At 42.7% G+C, this 26,136-nt stretch overlaps 1 protein-coding gene across 1 annotated transcript; it reads right to left on the bottom strand.

The window, feature by feature from the left end:
• Positions 1–283: 283 nt before the first annotated feature.
• On the bottom strand, positions 284–25,493 carry LOC135239778 (alpha-1A adrenergic receptor-like). Its single transcript, XM_064308730.1, has 3 exons — positions 24,745–25,493; positions 12,999–14,676; positions 284–1,866 (listed from the first exon to the last, which is right to left on the bottom strand). Exons 2-3 carry the CDS (start codon positions 13,915–13,917, stop codon positions 1,397–1,399), a joined length of 1,389 nt encoding a protein of 462 aa, XP_064164800.1. The 5' UTR covers positions 13,918–14,676; positions 24,745–25,493; the 3' UTR covers positions 284–1,396.
• Between the last annotated feature and the right edge of the window lie 643 nt (positions 25,494–26,136).

The following is a 26,136-nucleotide window of genomic DNA, read 5'->3' on the forward strand; positions in this document are numbered from 1 at the left end:
CAGCAGGGGTTCTGTCTTCATCCACTGAACTGTGTTTTAGCATCAGCCTCAGCTAAGACGAGAGACCAACCAAAAATGTATTTATTTCCTCTGGTTTGTACGTGTATGTATGTATGTGTGTGTGTGTATGTGCGTGCGTGTATGTGCGCATGTGTGTATGTGTGTTCGTGGGTGTGTTGGTGTGTGTGCAGGTTTGCGTTTGTATGTATATTTGTATATGATTGTGCATCCCTGTGAATGAATGTGTGCATACATATCTGCGTGTGTGTGCGTACATGCCTGTGTGTGCATATGCATGTATGCGTGTGTTTGTGTGTGCATGTGTGTGTTTGTGTTTCTGTGTTCTGCGGTAGTACACTGAACAGAGAGGGAGCTCTAGTTCAGTCCCATTTTCCTGTTCAATTCAATTTTATTTGTATAGCGTTTTTTTACAGAGAACTGTCACAAAGACACTTTACACAGTAGCACACAATATCACCTGTCACCCCTTGGCTGCCTGAGCTGATACCAAGCTGCTCGATTTTTCACCTGGATAATTTTACCTTTATTTTATGGCTTTCCTATAGGTGTGGGGTCCAGGTTGCTCATTGAATTCATAAACATGACAATTTAATGTTCAGTAATGCAAGCATACACAAACACAAATGCACCAGACCACGATAATACCCTGTGTGTGCTGTACTCTGGCATGACTCCTGCCATTTGTTGTAATAAAATGGTTTTTAAAAATATTTACCTTTATTTCTTTTAACACATTTCTAGTTTTCCCCCGCATGCAATTATGAAGCAGTTTCGCAAGTATATCTCATCAAACAGGACAGACAGAACAATATGCGTCACATTACCACAACCCCGCCCCTGAGCCCTCCACATCAGTCCAACCCGTGGCTCCCCACCTACAGAAATGCGATATTAGAGACATCCCAGAGTCCCTTTCTGTCATCAAGGCTGGAGGGACCTCACAGTGCATGTGAGTAGTTACGGGCGTCACGCTCTCAAAAAACATGGCTCTTTAGCCTTTGTTTTTCTCAGTTTTTTTGTAATTACCTTTGAATTATGTTACAGCGACAGCCATGTAAAGTTTCTGTCTAGTTGTACTTCCTTCAGCTGCAATGCAAATAGTTGGTTGTTAGGTTAACATTACACTCATAATCGGGCCTCTGTGCTTTCTTGGTGATGCTGTATCTTTGTGTTCCTGAGAGTCACACTGGTGTTCTCCACTGCTGCATGTTGCTTTGGGTAAGAGCCTCTGCAAGTTACTGTAATGGAGTGTAATGTAAATGTGAAAGTCCTGCAGATCCGTATGTCATTGCAGTGTTTTTCCAGCCCCGCCCCCGCTGCTGAAGTGGGCGTGGTCTCTCCGTGCTGAAAGGGGGAGGAGCTGAGCCGGAGCCTGTCACACGGCGTCCCCGCCCTGGCACACGGACATTTGGTGCACCTTGAGGACGGGCAGGGCGTGGGCGTCACCGGGCGGCGGGCAGGGGGCAGCGAGGGGCTCCTCCTGGGCCAGGCAGCACGCCCGCAGCAGGCCCTTACCACACCCGCGCGCCCGAGAGGGGCGGGGGCCCAGGAACACCCCCCAGCGTGTGTAGGACGGGCGCGGTGGGGAGGGGACGGGCTGGGCGGCCCGGGATTTAGGGGGCATGCCGCTGGAGGCAGGAGGGTACCGGCCCTCTGGGTGCAGCTTCGCCGGGCCGGGGGCCTTGCGCTTCAGGCAGCGGGGACGCAGAAGGTTCTGGAAGGCCCTCTTAAACTCCTTGCTGAAGCAGGGGTAGATCATGGGGTTGATGCAGCTGTTGAAGTAGCCCAGCCAGAAAGTGATTTTAAACACAGCATCTGAGGGTCTGATGGACGGGAATATAGCACCTGGAAAAAGATCCACACACACACACACACACACAAACGCACACACACACATTGTGTGTTATTACTGAGTCATATCTTGTAACATATTGAGTATCTTGAGTCCAGAGCAGCTGCTCATGTCTCTATGCCTATTGGGTGAAGTAACATATTTCAATACAGACACACTTGAACAATTTAGCAGCAGTTGTGCAAACGAGGTGATGGCTTCCCAGCATCAGACACATGCAACTGCGTTTAGTAGCATGTTTATGGCTGTGAGGTCATAATTGAGGCTACTGCCAAGGTGACCTTTTTCAGGACAGGCATATTGAAAACGGTCGTCTTGACTGAAAAGCAATATGTGTGCTTCCGTTCAGTGAATATGTTTCTGAGATGTCCTCAGCGCGGGTGTCAAATGCACTTCTGAAATAACAGCACGCAGTAAAAACGAGTCATTCCACAAACTCCATAAACCACGGAGTGGCGGTCGGCTATTTGATTCTGCGAGTGAGAAGACTCTTTAGAGAAGACTCACTTCTTAGAGGCTGGAGATGAGATGAGATGGGAATTTACAGCCCCACCGCCTGGCTGTCTTAATTCTATTTATGGCTGCATAAACACCAAGAACTATTTGTTTTCAGACTGAATGTATTGGTGGAACAATGCCGGGGCTTTTAATTTACAAAGAGTGCATTCACCGTAGGCTGCGTAATCTCTCCATACACGCAGGGGCTGTCGCCATTTGCATTATTTTATTAGCTTTTGGTTCCTCTCCCAGGGAAAAGTAGGACTAGTCTCCACTGCCAGGACAATGACAAAAATAAAGAAATAATCCAAGCCAAGAGAAATATTTCATGCCAGATTTGTGACATTAAAGTCTATATCTCTTGTATTTCTGATCATATATAATTATTAGAAACATTGCATGTTGTCTGAGTGTAGATGGACAGAGTCTAAAGTGATTTTATGAACACACACTTGTGTGTGTTCTTGGGACTGATTTTGCATGCTGTTCAAACCCCTGTTATGGATGAACGGACACACTCTAATTTATTGGTTTTACTCCATGAGCTGCAGTATCCTAGCATGACGTCCTGAGCTACTGTATTTTATGAATTTTATTAACTCTGTTAATGAGTCGTTGCTTGTTATTTTTACACCTTTAATGTTTACACCACAGCTAACAAGAGAAAATACAGAATCCTAACTACACTGACACCAGGAGATAAAATCCTTGTAAGTCTGACACTCCTGCATAAAAGCACTTTTTGGGTTTAAATACTGTATTTCATCATTGTCATCTTTTTATTGAGGGTATCATTTTCTGTTTGAAACACCTGATACCCTGATTAAATATTCAAGAGATCTGCTGAACACTTATTACATCTCTGAACACATTACATCTCTGAACACTTATTGTATCTCTGAAATTATTAGCTTGCCTGAAACGTGGGCAAAGAAATAATGAGTGGTAAAATGGTGAACTGTTCCAACAGAAAGAAGTGCAGTGAGGGCTTTAACCTCTTAGTGCATTTCTTAAAACAAATGTGTATCCATATATTTATTTATCCCATATCCATTCCATAGCTGCAACATCCTCAGTCGTTCAATCCTTCAGCCTGGAGCACCCAGGCTTACATTAAGCGTACCTGTTACCCCTACCTACCATCACCCTAAACAGCAAGGGATGGATATCTGTTGGGTACTATCTATCCCTTGGTAGAAACTTTGCTTTAAAACAAAAAAAAATTTTTTATCATTTTTTTGTTCAATGTTGGGTGTGGCAGGCTGGTGCCCACCCTGCACATTAAGTGGGCACACATACACCTGGGTAGAGCTTGACTCGTTGATTGGGCACACACCATGGCACACACACACCTGGGTTGGACTCGACTCCTTGATTGGGTACAAACCATGTGACACACACACCTGGGCTGGGCTGGGCTCGTGATTGGGCACACACAATGGCACACACAGCTGGGTTGAGCTTGACTCGTTGTTTGGGCACACACCATGGCACACACACACCTGGGCTGGGCTCGGCTTGTTGTTTGGGCACACACAATGGGACACACACAGCTGGGTTGAGCTCGACTCATTGATTGGACACACACAATGGCACACACAGCTGGGTTGAGCTTGACTCGTTGTTTGGGCACACACCATGGCACACACACACCTGAGTTGGGCTCAGCTCGTTGATTGGGCACACACTATGGGACACACACAGCTAGGTTGTGATGGCAGATCAGCCCAGAGCTTAGAGGTGTGCTCACTCGCTATGGTGAGGAAGCTGAGACTGGGAACCCATGCTGAGAGAGCCAGTCTCTCTGAAGACCAAGTACAGAAAGGGTTGAGGATGGAGATACTGGACTGTAGGGGCTTGCCCCTGTTGGGTTGTAGATGGCGATACTGAACTGTAGAGGCTTCCCCAGTAGGGTTGAGGATGGCGATACTGAACTGTAGAGGCGTGCCCCTGTAGGGTTGTAAATGGCGGTACTGAACTGTAGAGGCTTCCCCAGTAGGGTTGTAGATGGCGATACTGAACTGTAGAGGCGTGCCCCTGTAGGGTTGTAAATGGCGGTACTGAACTGTAGAGGCTTCCCCAGTAGGGTTGTAAATGGCGGTACTGAACTGTAGAGGCTTCCCCAGTAGGGTTGTAAATGGCGGTACTGAACTGTAGAGGCTTCCCCAGTAGGGTTGTAAATGGCGGTACTGAACTGTAGAGGCTTCCCCAGTAGGGTTGTAAATGGCGGTACTGGACTGTAGAGGCTTCCCCAGTAGGGTTGTAAATGGCGGTACTGGACTGTAGAGGCTTCCCCAGTAGGGTTGTTGATGGCAACAATTGCTGGGACAATCAGGCACAACTGCAGTAAGTTGACTCATCATTGGAACTTAATGCAGCTGGCAGTCTATTAACCGACAGACAAAAGTTCAGCAGTGCAACAATTTGTGAAATACCTGTGTGGACAATGCAAGGTGGGCGGTGGAAGGGAGTTTTAGAAATTTTTGTTCTTTATGGTGGGAAGTAAAAACTGTAATTGGGTTGACAGAAGTGTTCTTACCCTGGGTTGTGTTGAGTGATTTGGTGTTGTGCATCATATTGGTTTTGTATTCAAGGTGGAGACCAGTGAAGGCAGTCTACGAACTGGAGATGGGATTTTGTGGGGGGTTTCAGCCTAAGTTCAGTCTGTGGCATTATGGTTCGGCCACCCCGTGTAATTGTGAAACAGCAGGGCAATGTAATGGTTTTCATATTCATCAAAATGAATGCATGGCTGCATTTACTTGACATACTCTGGGTGACTCAGGACAGAGGTAATGGTGCCCATTCATCAACAGCAGAAAAGGAATCTGTCTTTTCAATATGTTAATTTGTTTCATTTCAAAGGGGAAATGCTTTATTTTTTCAGTTCATAGGCTGTGATCTTGGTTAGTTTTGAAAGTAATTTGAAAAGGAAGTGTCTATAGCCGCTTTGACACATAAATCATGGGAAATTGCAGCATTTACAGTTCCAAATTTACAGATCCAGCAATCAAGCTGCTCTTGCTCACTCAAGGATGATCTGGCAATTTATCGACTGATGGCTTTCACACATGGTGGTGCCTGTAGGGTTATCGTGTAGACTTGCCTGGTGAGGAATGATAGCCAAAGAGGCTAGCTAATGGTAAATGACCATTGCTAATATAGAAAAAGTGAATCATAAAGGCTAACACCCTGCCACACAGTACAGCAATAATGCTATCCTAAAGCATGTAGGTTGGGGGGTGAAACTTACGTTTGTTATTTTAAATACATAACGATACATAAGTCTGATTTTTCCCTTTGTAACTGTAATAATCAGTTGAAAATGTTATATCCGTATAAGCCTTTCTTGTAGGAAAACTCCACTTTCATTTCAGAAATTCCTGCTTCCCATTATTAGATGGCCAAGTACTACATGTGTACAAGAACTGAAACTGTAAAGACATTTTTCCCTTTTTCTGTAACAGTTAGGCCAAATATTGAACATATGGCCACAAACAAGACTGATGTCTTTATCTAGGCTATATTCTTCCTATACACATACTCTATACTCCACAATAATGCTATGGGTTTAAGAAAGATCAGAACACTGAATTCTGACCCAAAGCCATTCCTTAAAAAAGAAACCATAAACTTATAAGGCTGCTCCTGACTACTGTGTCCCACTATCTGCTCTGCATTCAACGATGGTTCCACCTTTTTCTTTAAACCATGCTTTCTCGGCCACTCCACTAATTTAACAGGGATGGCACTTCACAGAGAGCTCCAGTGTCCTTTCAAGGAGTTTCTGCTTTGACAGAATTAATGACATAAATCTGCCTGTGAATCTTAAGTGCATCATCAGACGCTTGCTGTGCTTGAGCCCAAGCATTAGCTGCAAGCCTTCTGAGACCCAGGAAGCATCAGACTACTCCCTGGGTCATCTAAAGTATGGGGACGCTTAACGGACTGTAAAAAGTCATTAGTAAGCATCACAAACCCTCTCTTTATGTGGTGCCTGCTGACAGCTCAGAAACAGCCTACAAAAACAGCCTGCAAACAGCCTGCAAAAACAGCCTGCACATACAGCCTGCACAACCAGCCTGCACAAATAGCCTGCACAACCAGCCTGCACAGACAGCCTGCACAACCATCCTGCAAAAACAGCCTGCACATACAGCCTGCATAACCAGTCGGCCCAAACAGCCTGCACAAACAACCTGCACAACCAGCCTGCACATACAGCCCGAACAACCAGCCTACAAAACAGCCTGCCCAAACTGCCTGCACATACAACCTGCACATCCAGCCTGCAACCAGCCTGCACAACCAGTCTGCACAACCAGCCTGCACAAACTGCCTGGAAACAGCCTGCACAACCAGCCTGCACTTACAGCATGTCCAAACAGCCTGCAGAAATGGCCTGTCCGAACAGCCTGCAAAAATAGCCTGCACAAACAGCCTGCACAAACAGCCCGTCCAAACAGCCTGCACAAACAGCCTATCCAAACAGCCTGCACAAACAGCCCATCCAAACAGCCTGCACAAACAGCCCGTCCAAACAGCCTGCACAAACAGCCTATCCAAACAGCCTGCACAAACAGCCCATCCAAACAGCCGGTCTGAACAGCTTGCCCAAACAGCCTGCACAAACAGCCTGTCCGAACAGCCTGCACAAACAGCCTGTCCAAAAAGCCTGTCTAAACAGCCTGCACAAACAGCCCGTCCAAACAGCCTGCACAAACAGCCTATCCAAACAGCCTGCCCAAACAGCCCATCCAAACAACCTGTCCAAACAGCCTGCACAAACCGCCCATCCAAACAGCCCATCCAAACAGCCTGTCCAAACAGCCCATCCAAACAGCCTGTCCAAACCGCCCATCCAAACAGCCCATCCAAACAGCCTGTCCAAACAGCCCATCCAAACAGCCTGCACAAACAGCCTGCAGCAGACAGAGCCCTGGGCTGTGCAGCCAGCAGAGGAAGTGGCTACACACATAACACCGCCTGGAGCATTTCCACCTCTTTAAACCCTCCCATCTGGACAGCAAGGCTGTTTCAATCAGAGATAAGGACTGCTTCAACTGGGCGCTTAATGAAGAGAAGGTTTGGGTCACTTCTCTTTCAGTTATGCAATTTTATTGAAATTCTGTTTATGAACTGTTAAAATGTCCATAACATGGGGGTTTTAATCCCTTATAGCCCCAATTAGATGAACATCTAAAAATAGCATTCTCGTAGCCCTATCCCTCCTGCCTCATAGTGGTATGGACGCCGGCATCCACAGAATGATAATAAAGCAAATATCCACAATTTTATTAAAATATGGCCCACAAACACGCAAATTTGAGGTCAGCGCCGGCAACAGACTCCTTTCTGGCCAACAATGCCACTCGTTCCCTTATCAGCACTCAGGCCAATCAATGGAAGTAAAATAAATGGAGCCTCCCCATCCCCCAAGCTCTTATTACACAGTAACCCAAATCATAAAACTTTTCTTGGTTACCTGGTCTCATTTTCTTTTTATTTTTTGTATTATAAAATTGTATACCCTTTTTAAAATGTCTATATGTATGTGAATTGCTTTAACTTTCAGAACATACAATACTGGCTCCTTTGTCTATTTACATGTGTCTGTAATCCACAATGCCTCTGCTTGTATTCAAACTAATGCTGTCAGCTAGGTCAGGCGCCATTTTCAACTCAAACTGACAAGAATCCATTTAGAACATGGCTGGTTTATCTGACTACCCCATACTCTTTTTAGTACAGTAGTATATTGTATAGGAGATGTTTGCTTATCTGAACAGCGATAGGTTTACTTTTAAGTCAATGAAATTACAGAACCAATTAAACAAGACTGTAGAATCTCAAATGAGAGGCAGTCAAGGGATCAGCCCCAGCATACCTTCACAAGATATTCAAACCCTACATGCCAGCCAGATCCCTCCGTTCTGCTACCTCAGGACACCTAGCACCTCCCCCTCTTCGCACCTGCACTTCCAGAACACGTCTCCTGTCTGTTCTGGCCCCACGATGGTGGAATGACCTCCCTGTGGAGGTCAGAACAGCTGAGACTGTGACCCATTTCAAACGACGACTGAAGACCCACCTCTTCAGGCTGCACCTCTCCCCATCCCTCCCTTCCCCCCTGTAAATGACTAAACTTAGGGTTGTAACTAGGCAGCTGTTTCATAGGTGACTTAGTTGATGCGCCTGTCTTAACGACTACTTGTATTTTTATTTATTTTTATTTTTCCATAGATTGCGTTGTTGCCGTTCTCGTTGTTAGTGTTAATCAGTTTAACCATCAGGGTCCAAGTTGAACTATGCGGTTGTTCCCTGTACTTGGACCGGTACTTCTCTCTAGGGGTTTCGTCATACTTGTTCCTGGTTATGGTTATACACTTTGTTGTACGTCGCTCTGGATAAGAGCGTCTGCCAAATGCCTGTAATGTAAATGTAATGTAAAAATGAGCCCTCATTGGTGTCAATGGGTCCAGCCATTCCCAAATAATGTACTTGTGTACTGCCAGTGGGGCTCTGCGTCATGAAGACTGTGCTGACAGTGAGCGAATGCACACAGCTGAAAATCCAGCTAGTTCTCCTATCAACTTGCCGTTGTACTATAAATTGTATTTATAATTATTAAAAGGTTTTAAACTGTGACAGAAGTATTTGAATAGCGGATCTCAATTAGAGGAGTCATTTTCATGTTTATAACACAGAGGTTTACTCAAAGGTGGGGTCAGCAAGACCTAGCAAGTTTGGATAGTAGTTTAACTAGTTGCTTGTGTTTTTTGTTGTTAAGCAAATAGAACAGACATTTTCTCTAAATGTTTATGATTTCACATCGGATAATTTCCCATTGATTAGCATGTTTGGAATGTGAACAACACACTTGCAGATGCAAGCTACAATCTGCCGCCGCTGCTGCCAGTCAGTGCGCTTACATGCACAGTCGAAATCAATCTATATTTTAGCTTGATTAGGCCAAAGATGAGATTCAATTGGATTATTGTCATTGTCCCAATATACATGACTCGGAAAGAATCGAATTATTGACCGAGGTGTGTCTGACGAAGGCTTCTTATAAATCCTGCTTCCTCCAATTTTGTCACAACTTTTTTGAATAGTTCGCCATTCCGCGTTTTTCCTCCATCCATGTATTTTATGATATTTAACTCCTTTAGTTGCGATAGCATGAAGTTGGTCTCCTCATCCGTCCAGAAATGTTTTTTTTTTTCGCCATGATACTAGGGAGGGCAAAACGGAGCTTTAGAATGTTGCCAACAGTGTATGCGCGTGAGCTCGACAACACATTTCTCACAGAAAAGGTTGTTTGTTGCCTTTTTTTTTTTTGTTCATTACAGTGGGGATAGAACTGACAATAATTAAGTGGTACTGTGCGGTTAGCCTTTACTGATCGCCGTACAAGGTTAATGTGAAGTAGCTAGCACAATCGGACAACACTAACCCATAAAAATGTACTTTGAATTGCTCAATCGAACTGTAAATGTGAAAAACATTCGATTATAGTCAGCGGCACTGAAAGTTTCTGTCACACCCTCAATAAACGGCAAAAGTCCCAGGAGAAGATTGAATTAAATCTTTTAAAGTTATATATTTTCTGAAACGTTATCAATTCTGCTTGGCAACCGTGAGCGTATAGTTGCTATGTAAGTTACGGCACATGCGCAGAACGCCTAGGCGTATTGGCCTTTTGAAGCGTATACATGCCGTAGTAGATCGACCCCCAGCCGCATTATCTAGGTAGCCTATGTTAGTCCGACTATGAAAAAATCGACTTCGTACGATTTCAGTCGGACTACAATGTTCACATGATTTTTAAAAGTCCAGTTTTAGCCGGACTAAGACAATAAATCCACTTTTTCAAACATCATGTAAACCCACTTATTGTTACAAACCGTATCTCTCTTTTTAGCCGCTTTTCCACCGCATGGTACCGGCTCGACTCGACCCGACTCTACTCGCTGTTGGTACCAGGTACTTCATTTCCCACCGCAGATAGAACCCCCGTGATTTGTGATTTTCAGTTATGAAAATTTGTTTTTGGGGTGTAGATTATGTGTACAAAACATCATACAAAATGTGCAATTTGGAGAGGTTTTGGCACATACTGAGAAAATATCACTACTTTTAGTTATCTACACAACTTTTTTTGGAGTGGTGCGAAAGAGGATGGGGATAGAAAGAGAGAATGGGTAAAAAAAAGAGTTCCGGAGGGTAGCACCGTAAATGAAATTTGCCTCTGGAACTGGAATATACGCACAATCCTCCAATTTTGAGAGGTTTGGTGCCATTTGAAGAGGTTTTGGGGACATTTGGACCCACCTTTGGGAAAACGCATATCAGATTTTACTGCTGTGTTCAATCCCCTCCAAACTTTTATCCTGGTGCTATATACACCCTGCTGTATGATTGGAAAAATAAATCTGGTTTATCAGAAGTATATACAGTATAATCACTATAGGACCAAGAAAATACAAAACACTTTTTGGATTATTTGATATTTTTCAGAATAAATATGTAAATAAAATATGCTCACAGAGTGAGACTCCCATAGGATCAGGGGATTTGGACATTTTGGTACAAATGTGCTCTTTATGTCAAGCTGTGAACCATGCCTGTACTGTATATAATTTTGAAGATAACAGGGTTTATTTAAGACTAGGTAATCTTATAGAAAGCCCCAGGTTTTACATGGGCTTTAAGGGGTTCATTAATAAGAAAGAATTAATTAATTAAATTATCTTTTCCTTAGCTGACTGAATTGAAACAAATTTGACCATGACCCTGTTACAGTATTTACATAATGCAATACAGTGCTACAGGCTACATAATGCTGTGCAGTACTGCAGACTAAATGCATGTTTGTATGTCCTTTACAGAATAATAATTTTTCATACAATATGATTAGAGAAAAGGTGGACACTGATTCTCTAGAGCAGGGGTGTCCAGTCTCATCCAAAAAGGGTCCATGTGGATGCAGGTTTATGTTCTAGCCCAACACTAACACACCTGATTCTACTTATCCTAGGTCTTGGATTAAAGATCATGATTATTTTGTCAAATCTGTTGTCGTAGCGCAGGGCTAAAGCTAAAATCTGCATCCACAATGGCCATTTTCAGATAAGATTTGGCACCCCTGCCCTACAGTAACCTGGCAGATAAGATTGGGCACCCCTGCTCTACAGTAACCTGATGTTCACTTTCTGTAACCCTTCCTCCTTCCTTACTCTAGCTCGGCCTTTCCAGTGCTGTGGTTTACAGTTTTCAAATAGTCCTGAAGAGGTGCCCGAGGAAACTTCTACTTCAGCCAGTATTGTACTTTGGTCATGCTATCCTGCTAATGAGTACATTTCAACAGCAGAGGGACAGAACTCTAGGATTACAGCATGATGACAACGGCCCAGGAGTTCAAAAGTGATCTGATCAGATTTTGACTATCGGATTGGATTAAATCCTGCAAATGGGTAGTTCAAAACCAAAAAACCAAAAAAGTTGGTTTCGAGGTAATCGAATCCTAGCTTTAATCAGGATCAAATCTTCAAAATGCGTAGTTCAAAATTTTAACATAGGATTGGGATCATTTTGATCCAAAAAATCAGGATTACCTTGATCCCAGTAGAAGGGTGGATTTAGAGTGGATTACCAGAAAAAAATATAGTATACAATTCATTCAAAATACATTTCAATTTTAAAAAGATGGTAGAGTTTGTAAATTAAAATAATACATTGTTTGTAGGCTCAATGGTTTTATTTACTTTTTTCTGTCACATTTACAGTGGCCTCTAGCCTACCTCTCAGAACAGTGCATTCAGCCAAATAATAAGTTTATCAAAATACAAGCCTGTTTTGCTTTAATGTTTACAAACAAACCTTTTATGGCTTTTAAATCAAATACAAAAATGTTAGCACTTACAAACTGCTATTCTTTGTATCAAGAGCTGTCAGAGCTAAAAGATAGTTTTAGATGTAAAAAAAAAAAAGAAAAGAAAAGGTTGTTCACATTTGTAGGGCCATAAAAATTGACACTCAAAAAGTAACATATTGCACCTTGAAAGCCCCCTGAATATTATGTATAATTTGAAGGTTAGAAAATCGTGATCTTTCTCAGTAATGTTCCAGTGCTTTAAAGCACTGATAATCAGGATCTGGTAACCTTGAACAGTCTGGATCAGGGTGATCCTATCCTGAATTGCTTTGAAATACCAGGACAAAATCTGGCTGAGCTTCCTGATTCTGGATCACAAAATATGGGATTTCAAAATCCGATTGGATCTGATTGAGATAAAAAGTTTTGAACTCCTGGGCCAACAAGATTAAAGAGAGGAATCCATTCCTGATACATTTTAAGTAAGATCATGATCAGAGTATGTTTCAGGTAGACTTGACTTGGGTAAACCGCAAGCAATCCTTGGCGTTGCCATGTTTGTATTATGACCGTACAAATCGAATGCATTTGAAACAATGAAGCCTTTATTCTTTTTGTCAATGGTTATCCAGGCGCTTTTACAAACAATTCCATGTGAAGCCAACACAAAAGTTGTGAAGTGAAGAATAGGGAGCTGACCATCTGTGGAGTGTGCAAAAGGAGAGAGGAGGATTGTGGGACGGAACTCACCGATGGGCAGCACCAGGAAGAAGGGGAGCCAGCAGAGCACAAAGCAGCCCACCACTATGCTCAGGGTCTTGGCGGCCTTCTTCTCGTGGGACAGCTTGCGCAGGCGGAGGGTGAAGTGGGCTCGGTTGGACTGGGCCTCCTCGCCGGGGCCCCCCTCCTCCTGGCTAGGGGCCGAATGGCCACGGTGGATCCTGAGCGTCACGCCGTCGGGGTCGGACGGGTCCGTCTTGCAGCCCACCCGGAGCCCCCGCAGCTCGCGGCGGGCCACGGCGTACACGCGGCAGTACATGGCCAAGATGACGGCCAGCGGGATGTAGAAGGAGCCCACGGCCGAGAAGATGGTGTAGCCCGGCTCCTGGGTGATCTCGCAGATGGACTCGTCCTCCGGGTCGGGCTCCTTCCAGCCAAAGAGCGGCGCCACGGAGATGACCCCGGAGAAGCCCCACACCGCCACCACTGCCAGCAGCCCCCGGCGGTGCGTCACCATGGCGGGGTAGCGCAGCGGGTAGGTGACGGCGATGCAGCGGTCCACCGAGATGGCGCACAGGCTCATGATGGAGGCGGTGCAGCACAGCACGTCCAGCGCGGCCCAGGCATTACACAGCACCCGGCCGAACACCCAGCGGCCCAGCATCTCGAAGATGGCGGAGAACGGCACCACCGCCAGGCTCAGCAGCAGGTCGGCCGCCCCTAGGTTAGCCACTAAGTAGTGGGTTGGCGTGCGCAGGTGCCGGTGGCAAGCCACTGAAAGGATCACCAGGATATTGCCCATCACCCCAAAAACAAGAAAGGCAGCCATCACCAGCACCAGCATCACCGCCTTGGTGACATCAAGCTCCGGGGTGGAGGGCTGGGTGCAGTTGAGGCAGTCCTGAGGCAGGGACAAGTTCAAGGTCATGTTCACTCCTGGGGGAACCATCTTGGCTCAAAGGGGGCTGACACGCAAGGCACCGTCCTGGAAGTTCTGCCTGGCTACCCCAGATAACACACTGGGGCCATTTTCTGCTGGAGGGTTGGAGCCAGTGCTCCACAAACAATTCAGACACAACGCTGACAGGAAGGTAAGGAAGGCAAGTATCAGCTATAAGACTTCCAACTTCTCCAATAAAGGAAATTGCAATTCAGATTACAGCAGAGTCACTCCTACAGTGAATCTTACTTCAGACAGACAGTTAATAGAGTACAACAGAAACAGGATCCATTTCACACCTATTGCAATACACATGACAGATTAGAAACGAGGTTGAGAAGACTAAACTAGATGCCTGAAAGGATGTTATTTGCAGTATCAGATTTAAACAGTAGGGGGCAGTCCAGCCAGGAGAACTCTTAGATAAAACAAACACAGGTATTTCCTGTAGGCAGCTACAGGAAAACTCTCCCTTCCCAGATTTGAGGACAAATGTTCCCCACAAATATTGATAGGTTTCTGTAGCTGTGGAGCAAAGGATGCTGGGACATTTATCAATCTCTATGACCTATCCAACTCATAACAACTCATTCCAGTCCTGATCGATAAAGTTGTATAAAAATAAAAAAGTATGATGGACTTTCAAAAGTTTGGGAGGGGCAGATTGGGTCCTGACCCCTAATTCCTGAGCACCCCTCCCACCCCTGTACCCAAAGAGGAATGGGAGAACACAGCCAGCAGGTCCAGGACCAGGATCAGCAGCTGCCACTGAAACAGACAGAAACAGAGCAGTCAGCCAGGGAGACCAAATCCAGTTTCACACAGAGCAGAGAGACCACACCCAGTTTCACACAGAGTAGAGAGACCACACCCCGTTTCACACAGAGCAGAGAGACCACACCAAGTTTCACACAGAGCAGAGAGACCACACCCCGTTTCACACAGAACAGAGAGACTACACCCCGTTTCACACAGAGCAGGCAGACTACACCCCGTTTCACACAGAGCAGGCAGACCACACCCTGTTTCACACAGAGCAGAGAGACCACACCCCGTTTCACACAGAGCAGAGAGACCACACCCAGTTTCACACAGAGCAGAGAGACCACACCGCGTTTCACACAGAGCAGAGAGACCACACCCCATTTCACACAGCGCAGGCAGACCACACCCTGTTTCAAACTTAACCTCCTGTGTAAAACAGTCACACCGCAGTGGATGCATCTATTGCTAGCACCTCATAAACACGTCACTCATCCTCTCATCCCGCCGGTCTAAAAGGATTAGATTTCCGATCTCATAACTTGCATTCACGCAACGAAAAACTAAAAACGGGACCAGAAATCCACTCTTTTACAGTCTGACCTGGCTACACTGAAAGGACGTCCTCTGAAGCGCCATTATTAAAATGCTCTGTGAAGCAGCATTATTAGAGTACTCAGTAAAGCAGCGTTATTAATATACTCAGTAAAGAGGCATTATTAAAGTACTCAGTAAAGCAGCGTTATTAATATACTCAGTAAAGTGGCATTCTTAAAGTACTCAGTATAGCAGCATTATTAATGTACTCAGTATAGCAGCATTCATTATTAAAGTACTCAGTATAGTGGAATCATTAAAGTACTCAGTATAGCAGCATTATTAATGTACTCAGTATAGCAGCATTATTAAAGTACTCAGTAAAGCAGCGTTATTAATACGCTCAGTAAAGAGGCATTATTAAAGTACTCAGTAAAGCAGCGTTATTAATATACTCAGTAAAGAGGCATTATTAAAGTACTCAGTATAGCAGCAGTATTAAAGTACTCAGTAAAGTGGCATTATTAAAGTACTCAGTATAGCAACATTATTAATGTACTCAGTAAAGCTGCATTATTACAGTGTTCAGTAAAGTGGCTTTATTAAAGTACTCAGTATAGTGGCATTATTAATGTACTCAGTAAAGCTGCATTATTACAGTGTTCAGTAAAGTGGCTCTATTAAAGTACTCAGTATAGCGGCATTATTAAAGTGCTCAGTAAAGCTGCATTATTACAGTGTTCAGTAAAGTGGCTTTATTAAAGTATTCAGTATAGTGGCATTATTAATGTACTCAGTAAAGCTGCATTATTACAGTGTTCAGTAAAGTGGCTTTATAAAAGTACTCAGTATAGTGGAATTATTAAAGTGCTCAGTTAAGTGATATTAACAAAGTACTGAGTGAAGTAGCATTATTAAAGTACTCAGTATAGCGGCATTATTAAAGTACTCAGTAAAGCTGCATTATTACAGTGTTCAGTATAGTGGCATTATTAAAGTACTCAGTAAAGTGATATTAATAAAGTACTCAGTAAAGCAGCATTATTAAAGTACTCAGTATAGAGGCATTATTAAAGTACTCAGTATAGTGGCATTATTAAGTACTCAGTAAGCATGTATTAAAGTACTAGTAGCATTATTAAAGTACTCAGTATAGAGGCATTATTAAAGTACTCAGTATAGTAGTGTTATTAAAGTACTCAGTATAGCGGCATTATTAAAGTACTCAATAATGTGATATTAATAAAGTACTGAGTAAAGTAGCATTATTAAAGTACTCAGTATAGAGGCATTATTAAAGTACTCAGTATAGCGGCATTATTAAAGTACTCAGTAAAGGGCATTATTAAAGTACTCAGTATAGTAGGCATTATTAAAGTACTCAGTATAGCAGCATTATTAAAGTACTCAGTTAAAGTAGCATTATTAAAGTACTCAATAAAGTGATTATATATAAAGTACTGATTTGCAGTAATAGTAGCATTATTAAAGTACTCAGTAAGGGCATTATTAAAGTACTCAGTAAAGTGCATTATTAAAGTACTGAGTAAGTAGCATTATTAAAGTACTCAGTATAGAGGCATTATTAAAGTACTCAGTATAGTAGTGTTATTAAAGTACTCAGTTAATAGCAGACATATATATAAGTACTCAGTAAAGGGCATTATAATTATATAAAGTATAAAGTATAGTAAGGCATTATTAAAGTACTCAGTAAGCTTTTAAGACCTTAGTTATTAAAGTACTCAGTATAGCGGCATTATTAAAGTACTCAATAAAGTGATATTAATAAAGTACTGAGTAAAGTAGCATTATTAAAGTACTCAGTATAGCGGCATTATTAAAGTACTCAATAAAGTGATATTAACAAAGTACTGAGTGAAGTAGCATTATTAAAGTACTCAGTAAAGTGATATTAATAAAGTACTGAGTAAAGTAGCATTATTAAAGTACTCAGTATAGAGGCATTATTAAAGTACTCAGTATAGTAGTGTTATTAAAGTTCTCAGTAAAGCAGCATTATTAAAGTACTCAATAAAGTGATATTAATAAAGTACTGAGTAAAGTAGCATTATTAAAGTACTGAGTATAGCGGCATTATTAAAGTACTCAGTAAAGGGAGTTATTAAAGTACTCAGTAAAGTGATATTAATAAAGTACTGAGTAAAGCAGCATTATTAAAGTACTCAATAAAGTGATATTAATAAAGTACTGAGTAAAGCAGCATTATTAAAGTACTCAAAGTGATATTAATAAAGTACTGAGTAAAGTAGCATTATTAAAGTACTCAGTATAGCGGCATTATTAAAGTACTCAGTATAGTGGCATTATTAATGTACTCAGTATAGTGGCATTATTAATGTACTCAGTATAGTGGCGTTATTAAAGTACTCAGTATAGTGGCATTATTAAAGTACTCAGTAAAGTGATATTATTAAAGTACTCAGTAAAGTGATATTAATAAAGTACTGAGTAAAGCAGCATTCTTAAAGTACTCACTAAAGCAGCATTATTAAAGCACTCAGTAAAGCAGCTCCAGATGTCATTTTAAGTGAGGTGCTCTAGGGATAAACAGACAGCAGCAATAGGGGCAGGAATAAAATACAGAAAGGTCAACATGAACGCAAAAGTTACGTCTTCCCAGGAGACAAATTTTCATGTGTGGCAGCTGTTCAGTATGAACAAAACAGTCCATCTTGCCTTCTGCAGTTTGTTCTAATCAATTCCACTCTGGGTAGTGTTTAAACATTTTTACTACCCCTTCCACCCCCCCACCCCCCACCCCACAAAGTAATAGCGGATGAACCACCTCAATCCCAAACACATTGCAAAAGAGATTAAGACACATGCCCATCTGAGCACTGGGACACAGCTCACAATGAGCGATCTTATCAGTCTAATGATTTGGGAGAGGTTATAGTGGAAGGTGCAGTGGAGAGGCCTGTGTGAATGTGGAAAGGGGGGAAGTAGGAAATTTCACTCCGCAATTTATTTCCACCAGAACAAAAAAGCTGTATGTTGGAATACTGAAATGATGGCAGTTTCAGGAGTGCACAGAATGCACAGAAGGGGCTTTTCTTAAGCACATCTAAGTGCACAGCATCGTATTTCAGAGCCCTGGTACAGTTCCCTCCTGTGGACATGCTTGAAATAAATTAATGAAAATATTAGAAATCAATGGGAGCATGAGGCTGTATGCTCACACAAGTGTTAGCCTGATCCATTAACTCCAAATGCAGCTTCGTTTATAAGTCCTCACAGGCCAGATAGAAAGCCCTTTCAGCTGTCAGTAAGCGCCATTTGCATTTGACATGGCTTTTTATCTCACCTTTTTAAAACAGAACATCTGGAGGTGTTCCTGAAAAGAAAAAGAGAACTCTAGTCCCATGATTCAAAACTGCCGTGCCAAAATTCAGACAGCATTGATTAGCGATGAATGACACCCACTCGCCTTACTTGCCATTACCCAGAACTTCTTTGTAAGGATGCTTCCATGCTCAAAATGGAGGGTCAGAAATGCTTGCTGGAAGGTTGAAAATGGGCTCACTGATACAATGAGTATATGAATGTGATTCAGGCAGGGTGTATGAATAATTATTCCAAGTAAAATGGAGCCAGCTTCAAAATCAACAAATCATTCTTAATTATTCTCTCTCTTTCAATGTTATGTCCCTCCCTTTACCTCTCTGTCCCTTGCCTTTTTGCTCTCACTCTCTCAGGTGGTGAAGGACAAAGTGATGGTCATGACCAGCGGCACAACCAGGCTATAAAATAGGCCCACGGTGCCATGGTGCCATCCGTTACTGGCTCACAGAACCAATCAAAAGATTGCTTACTGCCTCAGAATTACCAAGCCCATTACTCCACTGTACATTAAAGTGTGGGCTGGGTCTTCAGCTGACTGTGTCCAAGCGTCTGCAGTGATGAGGAGCATTGGCTTCCTCACACAACGGACAGAGTGCAGTCAGTCAGCGTCCCCTCAGGTTCACAGAGCACAATCATCCCGTCCACTCCCCTGCCACTCAGCCTACCAGAAGTCATTGGTGTGAGATGAGTCTCAGCTCTATGGGTGAATCAGAAGAGTGAATCTGACTGCTCTCTGTGTGAATCAGAAGAGTGAATCTGACTGCTCTCTATGGGTGAATCAGAAGAGTGAATCTGACTGCTCTCTATGGGTGAATCAGAAGAGTGAATCTGACTGCTCTTTATGGGTGAATCAGAAGAGTGAATCTGACTGCTCTCTATGGGTGAATCAGAAGAGTGAATCTGACTACTCTCTGGGTGAATCAGAAGAGTGAATCTGACTGCTCTCTCTGGGTGAATCAGAAGAGTTAATCTGACTGCTCTCTCTGGGTGAATCAGAAGAGTGAATCTGACTGCTCTTTATTGGTGTATGTTCAGTTATATTCAGATCAGGTGAATTGACTTAGCCAGTAAATAAATTTCCAGTTTTTGGCTTTGAAAAACCTTGCTGCTTGTTGCTTTCACTGTATGTTTGGTATCATTGTCTTGCTGTAGGATGAAGCACCATCCAATGAGTTTGGAGGCATTTGCTTGAACTTAAGCAGATAAGATGCTTCTATACACTTCAGAATTCGTTCTGCTGCTGTTATCCACCGTTACATCATCATTGAAGAACAGTGAGCCAGTACCTGTGGCAGCCATACATGCCCCAACCATAACACCCCCACCACCATGTTGCAGACTTTGGAAGCTCTCTTATGCCTGTACCAAGGAAGCAATTGACTAATCTGAAACACCATTTGTCCCAAACATTATAGTCCCCTGAAATGGAGGGGGGGGGGGGGCTATGTATAAAAAGTGCTGTAATTTCTATCATGGATAAACCAAAATGTGTAGATAAATTGCAGACTCTCTTTTATTAAAGTGTTTTATGTGAATTGTTTGATTTAAAATAAAAAATTGTGGACTACAGAACCAAATCAAGAAGAAATATTTATTTGTGCCAAACATTATGTCAATCAATATGTATGCAAATACCAAGAATTAAAATCTATCTGTTTGTCTCATATTTATCTTTTGATTTAAAATCCTTAAGTGTACAGCAAAAATTCCAAATGTCATTCTATTGTTCCCATGCTTTTTCAGGGCACTCTCTCTCTCTCTCTCACACACACACACACACAACACACTCTCTCTCTCGTTCTCTCTCACACACACACACTCTGTCTTAATAAAAGAGTCTCTCTTTCTTTCTGAGGGTCGCATGGTCTTGTTGATTCATATTGATTGCCAGTGCCCATTTCTGACAGTAATGGAATATATGATGTAATCTGGCTCTATCTCTGTCATGACATTAACCCCAATTACCCCCCAACCCTTAGACAGATGGAGAAGCATCACATGGAGCAGTCAGCTGAAAGATTAATTAAAAAAAACAATTTATAGAAAATTCCAGCAAATGGTGCTTTGCGTCTTGCCCATCTCAAGAAAAACGAATCGGCCGGTGTTTCGGCTGACATTTAGATGAGGTCAAAGGTCGTGATGGGGGACGGCAGCCTCGCTTTATCTAAAACAACTTTATGTTGCCTCTTGCCCTGAAAAGGTGAAGCAGACGCAAAGGCCTTCAGTCAGGAGGGCTGGTAGAAAGCGGTGTGTGGCAGCGAACATGAACTTTAATTTATTTCCCTTTAATCAACAGGCCTCTCACCAGGGAAATCAAAGGGCTGGATTGTGTTGTCACTCAGATGTATGGTAGATCAATAAATGGATAGGTGATGTAGATGGACATTTTTGTGGGGAATTGGGCCAAAACACCAAGATTAACATCCCTATTCTTTCAAAAACTGTCTGTGGATCTTTAATGGCCACAGTGAACCATGACCTGAGTTTAACTTCTCATGTGAAGTTCGGCAGCTTCTACAGTACATTGCTCCTGTCCCAGAGCTAACCCAGCATCAGCAGGTTTACATTAAAGGGCAGTGCAGGTGCTGTGAGGTGGTGGCACCTCTCACTCATTGGCTCCTTGAGTTAATTGTCCCTGATGAGGGGCAGGTGTGGGAGTCCTATATCTAACCCCTGGTTTCCGGGGTTCAGCGCAGATTTAGTGTTAGATGTAGAGAGAGCTTCCTCCTGTATCGTGCTCTAGGTGTGTAGGGGTGTAAGAATTCGCCTAAGTTACCGCATCGATCCTATCTGCAGGATTTGGCCACCATTTAGTTTCTTCTCTGAGCTGATTCACTCTTAGCGCTGTGGAGGACATTTTGCCCTCGTCTCTTTAGTTTACCTTTTCCAACCCATCTGGCTGCGAGTGTCAATTTCTTTAGTAGGTTACTCCACTCTGTTTTCCTATTGGGTTTTTACTTTCTAGGTAGCTATGCTGCGGCGATGTTTAGTTTTTAGTTTTCTGAGTCCACTGACAGAAGATTCAGTGAGTAGAGGGAGAGATTATTTAGAGCTCTTTATTTGGTGTTTCCCGTCTCTTTCAATCGCTTGGCGATTTTTGTGTTTACCCCTCGGGGTTAACTTTTAGATCCCCTCGGTCCGCAATTGCGTCCCACCCCCCACTACCGTGACAGCCGCTGGCGTTTTCTGGTAGCTGGGTCTATCAGCAGGTTTACATTAAAGGTCGGTGCAGCCGCTGGTGTTTTCGGGTAGCTGGGGACAAGATTTTATCCGCTACCTCTGGATTCATTTCCTTCTCTTTTCCGCCCGACCGTCACATCACCCAAGCGCTCGCCGCTGGGGGAGGCACACCTGTGCGCTCCTGCGTTGGCTTTAGACATGCCGCTGAGAAATGCGCAGTGCCGCATGATAAACTGCCAGGCCGCTGAGGCTGGCAGCCTGTGTCTCTGCCGTGACCAGCTGATTAGGAGACTTCCAAGCGCCAACACGGCGTTGGCTCTTCAGTTCCTACCAAAGGGCTCGTGACAGAGCGGACAGCTGCTCACTGTTGACCAGAGCTTCTCTGCCCTTCCTCTTCCTGTTGTTTTTAAATCATTTTACCTGCCTTGCTTCTTTAAATTCACTGTTGAGTTGGTCTTATATACACACTGAGTTTAACCTCATCATTGCGTTGGTCTTATATACACACTGAGTCGTTGCATTGGTCTTATATACGCACTGAGTTTAAACTCATTGTTGCATTGGTCTTATATACGCACTGAGTTTAAACTCATTGTTGCGTTGGTCTTATATACACACTGAGTTTAAACTCATTGTTGCGTTGGTCTTATATACACACTGAGTTTAAACTCATTGTTGCGTTGGTCTTATATACACACTGAGTTTAAACTCATTGTTGTGTTGGTCTTATATACACACTGAGTTTAACCTCATCGTTGTATTGGTCTTATATACACACTGAGTCGTTGCATTGGTCTTATATACGCACTGAGTTTAAACTCATTGTTGCGTTGGTCTTATATATGCACTGAGTTACAGTAACAGGTTCCAGAGATTGTGGAAGTAGAAAGTTGTGGGGCTATGGTGAGAGCACCAAGTCAGGGGTTTGGATCCATAGCTACAGTGATAGCACCGAGTCAGGGGTTTGAATCCATAGCTACAGTGATAGCACCGAGTCAGGGGTTGAATCCATAGCTACGGTGAGAGCATCGAGTCAGGGGTTTGAATCCATAGCTACGGTGAGAGCACCAGGTCAGGGGTTTGAATCTGTAGTTACGGTGAGAGCACCAGGTCAGGGGTTTGAATCCATAGCTACGGTGATAGCACCGAGTCAGGGGTTTGAATCTGTAGTTACGGTGAGAGCACCAGGTCAGGGGTTTGAATCCATAGCTACGGTGATAGCACCGAGTCAGGGGTTTGAATCCGCAAATGTAAAACTTGCAAAGCTTGCAAAGGCATAGGACTGAAATTAAAGAGCAGTCATACTGTTTAAATGAAAAGGGGGTCAGATTCTTCTCTGCTTGTCTTCTGGATCTGGGCTGTCCAATATGGAAACACTGCACTAGTGCTTTTGCTGCAGTAGCACCCAAAGTGTTACCATGCCTCACAAAGATTAAACAATTTTTGATTGATACATGCCCTCATTCATTGGCAACATTTCTTACATATCCTCCATTTATACGGCTGGGTCTGAACTCCTTTGTCCAGGCTTTAAATGGAAAACCCTGACAGAAGGACTGTCCTTTGCACGGATCTTTGCATTCTGAATCAGTATCGTCATCAGTTCCCATGACCTGGTAAATGGTGAATTTGGTGTTGTTTTCACAGCAATATAAACAAACAAAAAAAATTTTAAGAAGCTAATCTGGAAATTCTCAGATAACCGAACAAACTATGAACTTGCACAAGAACTGCTTTGTGAATGTACAACATAATCAGGAACAAAACCTCTTATTTTGTGGCAAGGCCGAGTGTAAGCCAAAAATGGATTCGAACTGGAAAAAAAAACCCCATAGGTAAATAAAATTATGGTGCTTAACTTATTAAATTTAGATGAGTCACTTGAATGCATCCATTACATGAAACATGAGAAATGAAAAATGATAGTCACATAATTCTAAAAGCAGACCACAATTTCCACATCCAAAATAAATGAATAGGAAAAAAACGTTAACGTAAAATAGTGTATTATTATTCGAAGTAAAACCAGAGGTATTTTTTTTAAATAAGAGTAGATAATAAATCAAAGTGCTGCATCTTAAATACATTTTCTTATTTTGTCTAAATTATTTTATGATTTTTGAACTAGCTCATTTACACACAAATTGACCCAGCCGTTTTCACATGCCGACAGTCGCTCTGGTGATCACAGCTTCAGGGCGCAACAATTCTGCCCTCTTTATCAGACAAAGGCAGTTCCGGAAGTAATTCAACGGATTATAACGTAGAAAATTGTATTTTGAGTTATTTCCCACCAAAAGATGAAAAATAAACGGTCCGCGTAAATTGGTAATGCTAATGACGCGTCGAGACCACTGTGTAGTATGCATGCCAATTAGCCAACACACCATAGTTCTTCAACCTCAACCACAAATGCACCTAACAATAGCACAGCCATTTTGTAATTAATTAAAATGTACATATTTTCTGACAGTTATATATTGGTGCTGTACACTATTGCTGTTGTAGGCTAGAACTTATGCATGTTGTAAATGCATAAATGTTGTAAACATATTGGAAACGTACTCTTTCAGATGATCTTAAGTCTTTTCAGTCCATTATGACCAATGACTTCATTAAATATAAACCTAACTTTGAGTGCGCGTTTTTTATGTTTTTTCTAGACATGGAATTGTTATATAGTCAAAACTGGTTAGGCTTTCGATTGCAAAGTAGGCTACAGCGAGCATTACAGAAAGAAAAAAAAATCCAATTAGCGGTATTACTAAATGACCAAAACCAGCGCCCCTTCTTTGACACCTGTTAGGCGAAGTAGTTCTAAATCAGCTTTTACACGATGTGCACATTAATACCATGTTAACGCATTTATTATTACGGGCTAAGAGTCATTATGAAATCTAATTTAACTGAAATATGCGTAACTGTATAAATTCTCCGCAACCAGTCAGGCATTGCAAACATCAACTCTGCGCCAGCATTGCGGGCACTTACCTGATTCCTTGCCTCTGGAGTACAGGCGGTGAATGCCTTGATATCTGGATAATTAACTGCTCCGCATGGAAAAGCACAGATTGTATTTACAGAAAATGGGAACTTGTCTATTCGTGAGGACTGCTAAACATCGCAGGATAATTTCGTGTCCGTCAGCGCGTCCTGGTCCCCAAGATTCGAGGTCATGAGCGCGAAAGCTCGTGCTGTGCCCTGGCTAAAGAACTAATGTTATTTCTGTAAAGCGCCCGCAAGTCCTCACGAATACAGCTGAATACCTCAGAACGGGAGCTCCCTCAGTGTTCTCTCCTCTCTCAACCTTCTGTCTCTTTTCCCCTCCCTCTCCCGCTGACACGGCCGTCTGATATGACTGTCAAAACATGCCAGATATCGTGTCCCACCACTTAATTATTTAATCCACATTTGCAGTTCAGATATGTGACCCGAGCCATTGGGTTAGCAAAATATTCCTCAACTATTTTAAAAAAATTATAGGCACTCTTCAAAATACGATTGGAGTCCTTTTCACCTATTGTTATTGAGCAAATTCGTTAATACTATATTCGTACATTACATGAAAAAAGTAACAAATCAATATTATTTTAAGAAATTGGAATCATTTCACATGCTATTTATGTTACTCTCTCCGCAACAACTAATTTAAAGAGAAATGTGACAGAAACATGCGATTCCCAATGGACAGTCGAGGCAGACGCCCAGTTGATTTACGGCTGAGTTTACACCCCTGAGCAGAGAAGCCTGCGGTTACAAAAGACAAGGAGGTTCATCAAGGTGATAGGTTCTCTGAGCTATATGACTGACTCACACCCTCTCTGGCAGGATTCACTGTTTTTTATTGCTGAAACAGGATGTGGTTGAAATGTAATTATCTCAACATGTTTGTTGAATCTTTATGTGGGTGTTGAATGAAGTCTTTGCCTTTATGACATTCTGGTTGCATTTAATTTAAATGTTGACTGTATTCACTCTATCTATTTTTCAGCTGTATTGGAGCCTCTGTCTCATATGGGTATCCAACTTTTTAACAAGATACCAGTGCAAGTATCGGAGTGGTGAAGAAACACTGTAACAGGATTAATTTAATGTTGTCTCAATTATCTGACTCCAAAATAGCAGTTTAACCTTTCCTCTGTGTTAATAGTTATGTATAAATGGAGGAGACTGATTTCCGCCAGTAATGTGGCTTTATATGGATCGCTATCTATCTTGGCACACATGGACATTCTTCTGCCTTGTGTTGCCTGCAGAGATACAATTGTGTAGCCTGCTACGACACTAGTGTATAGACGAATTATAGGGTGCAGATATCCTGAGTTCTGTGTGTATGTTATGAACTCAAACAGCTAGGTGTGCAGTGGTAAGAGTCAAAGAGGA

The sequence above is a fragment of the Anguilla rostrata genome, chromosome 14 (assembly GCF_018555375.3).
Source record: "Anguilla rostrata isolate EN2019 chromosome 14, ASM1855537v3, whole genome shotgun sequence".
Lineage (NCBI taxonomy): Eukaryota > Metazoa > Chordata > Actinopteri > Anguilliformes > Anguillidae > Anguilla > Anguilla rostrata.

Bases quoted from the DNA above. Each gene is read 5' to 3' on its own strand.
- LOC135239778 (XM_064308730.1), bottom strand. From the start codon at position 13,917: ATGGTTCCCCCAGGAGTGAACATGACCTTGAACTTGTCCCTGCCTCAG. The intron at 1,867-12,998 runs GTGAGTTCCGTC...ATCTTTTTCCAG, and splicing joins CTTCCTGGTGCTGCCCATCG to GTGCTATATTCCCGTCCATC.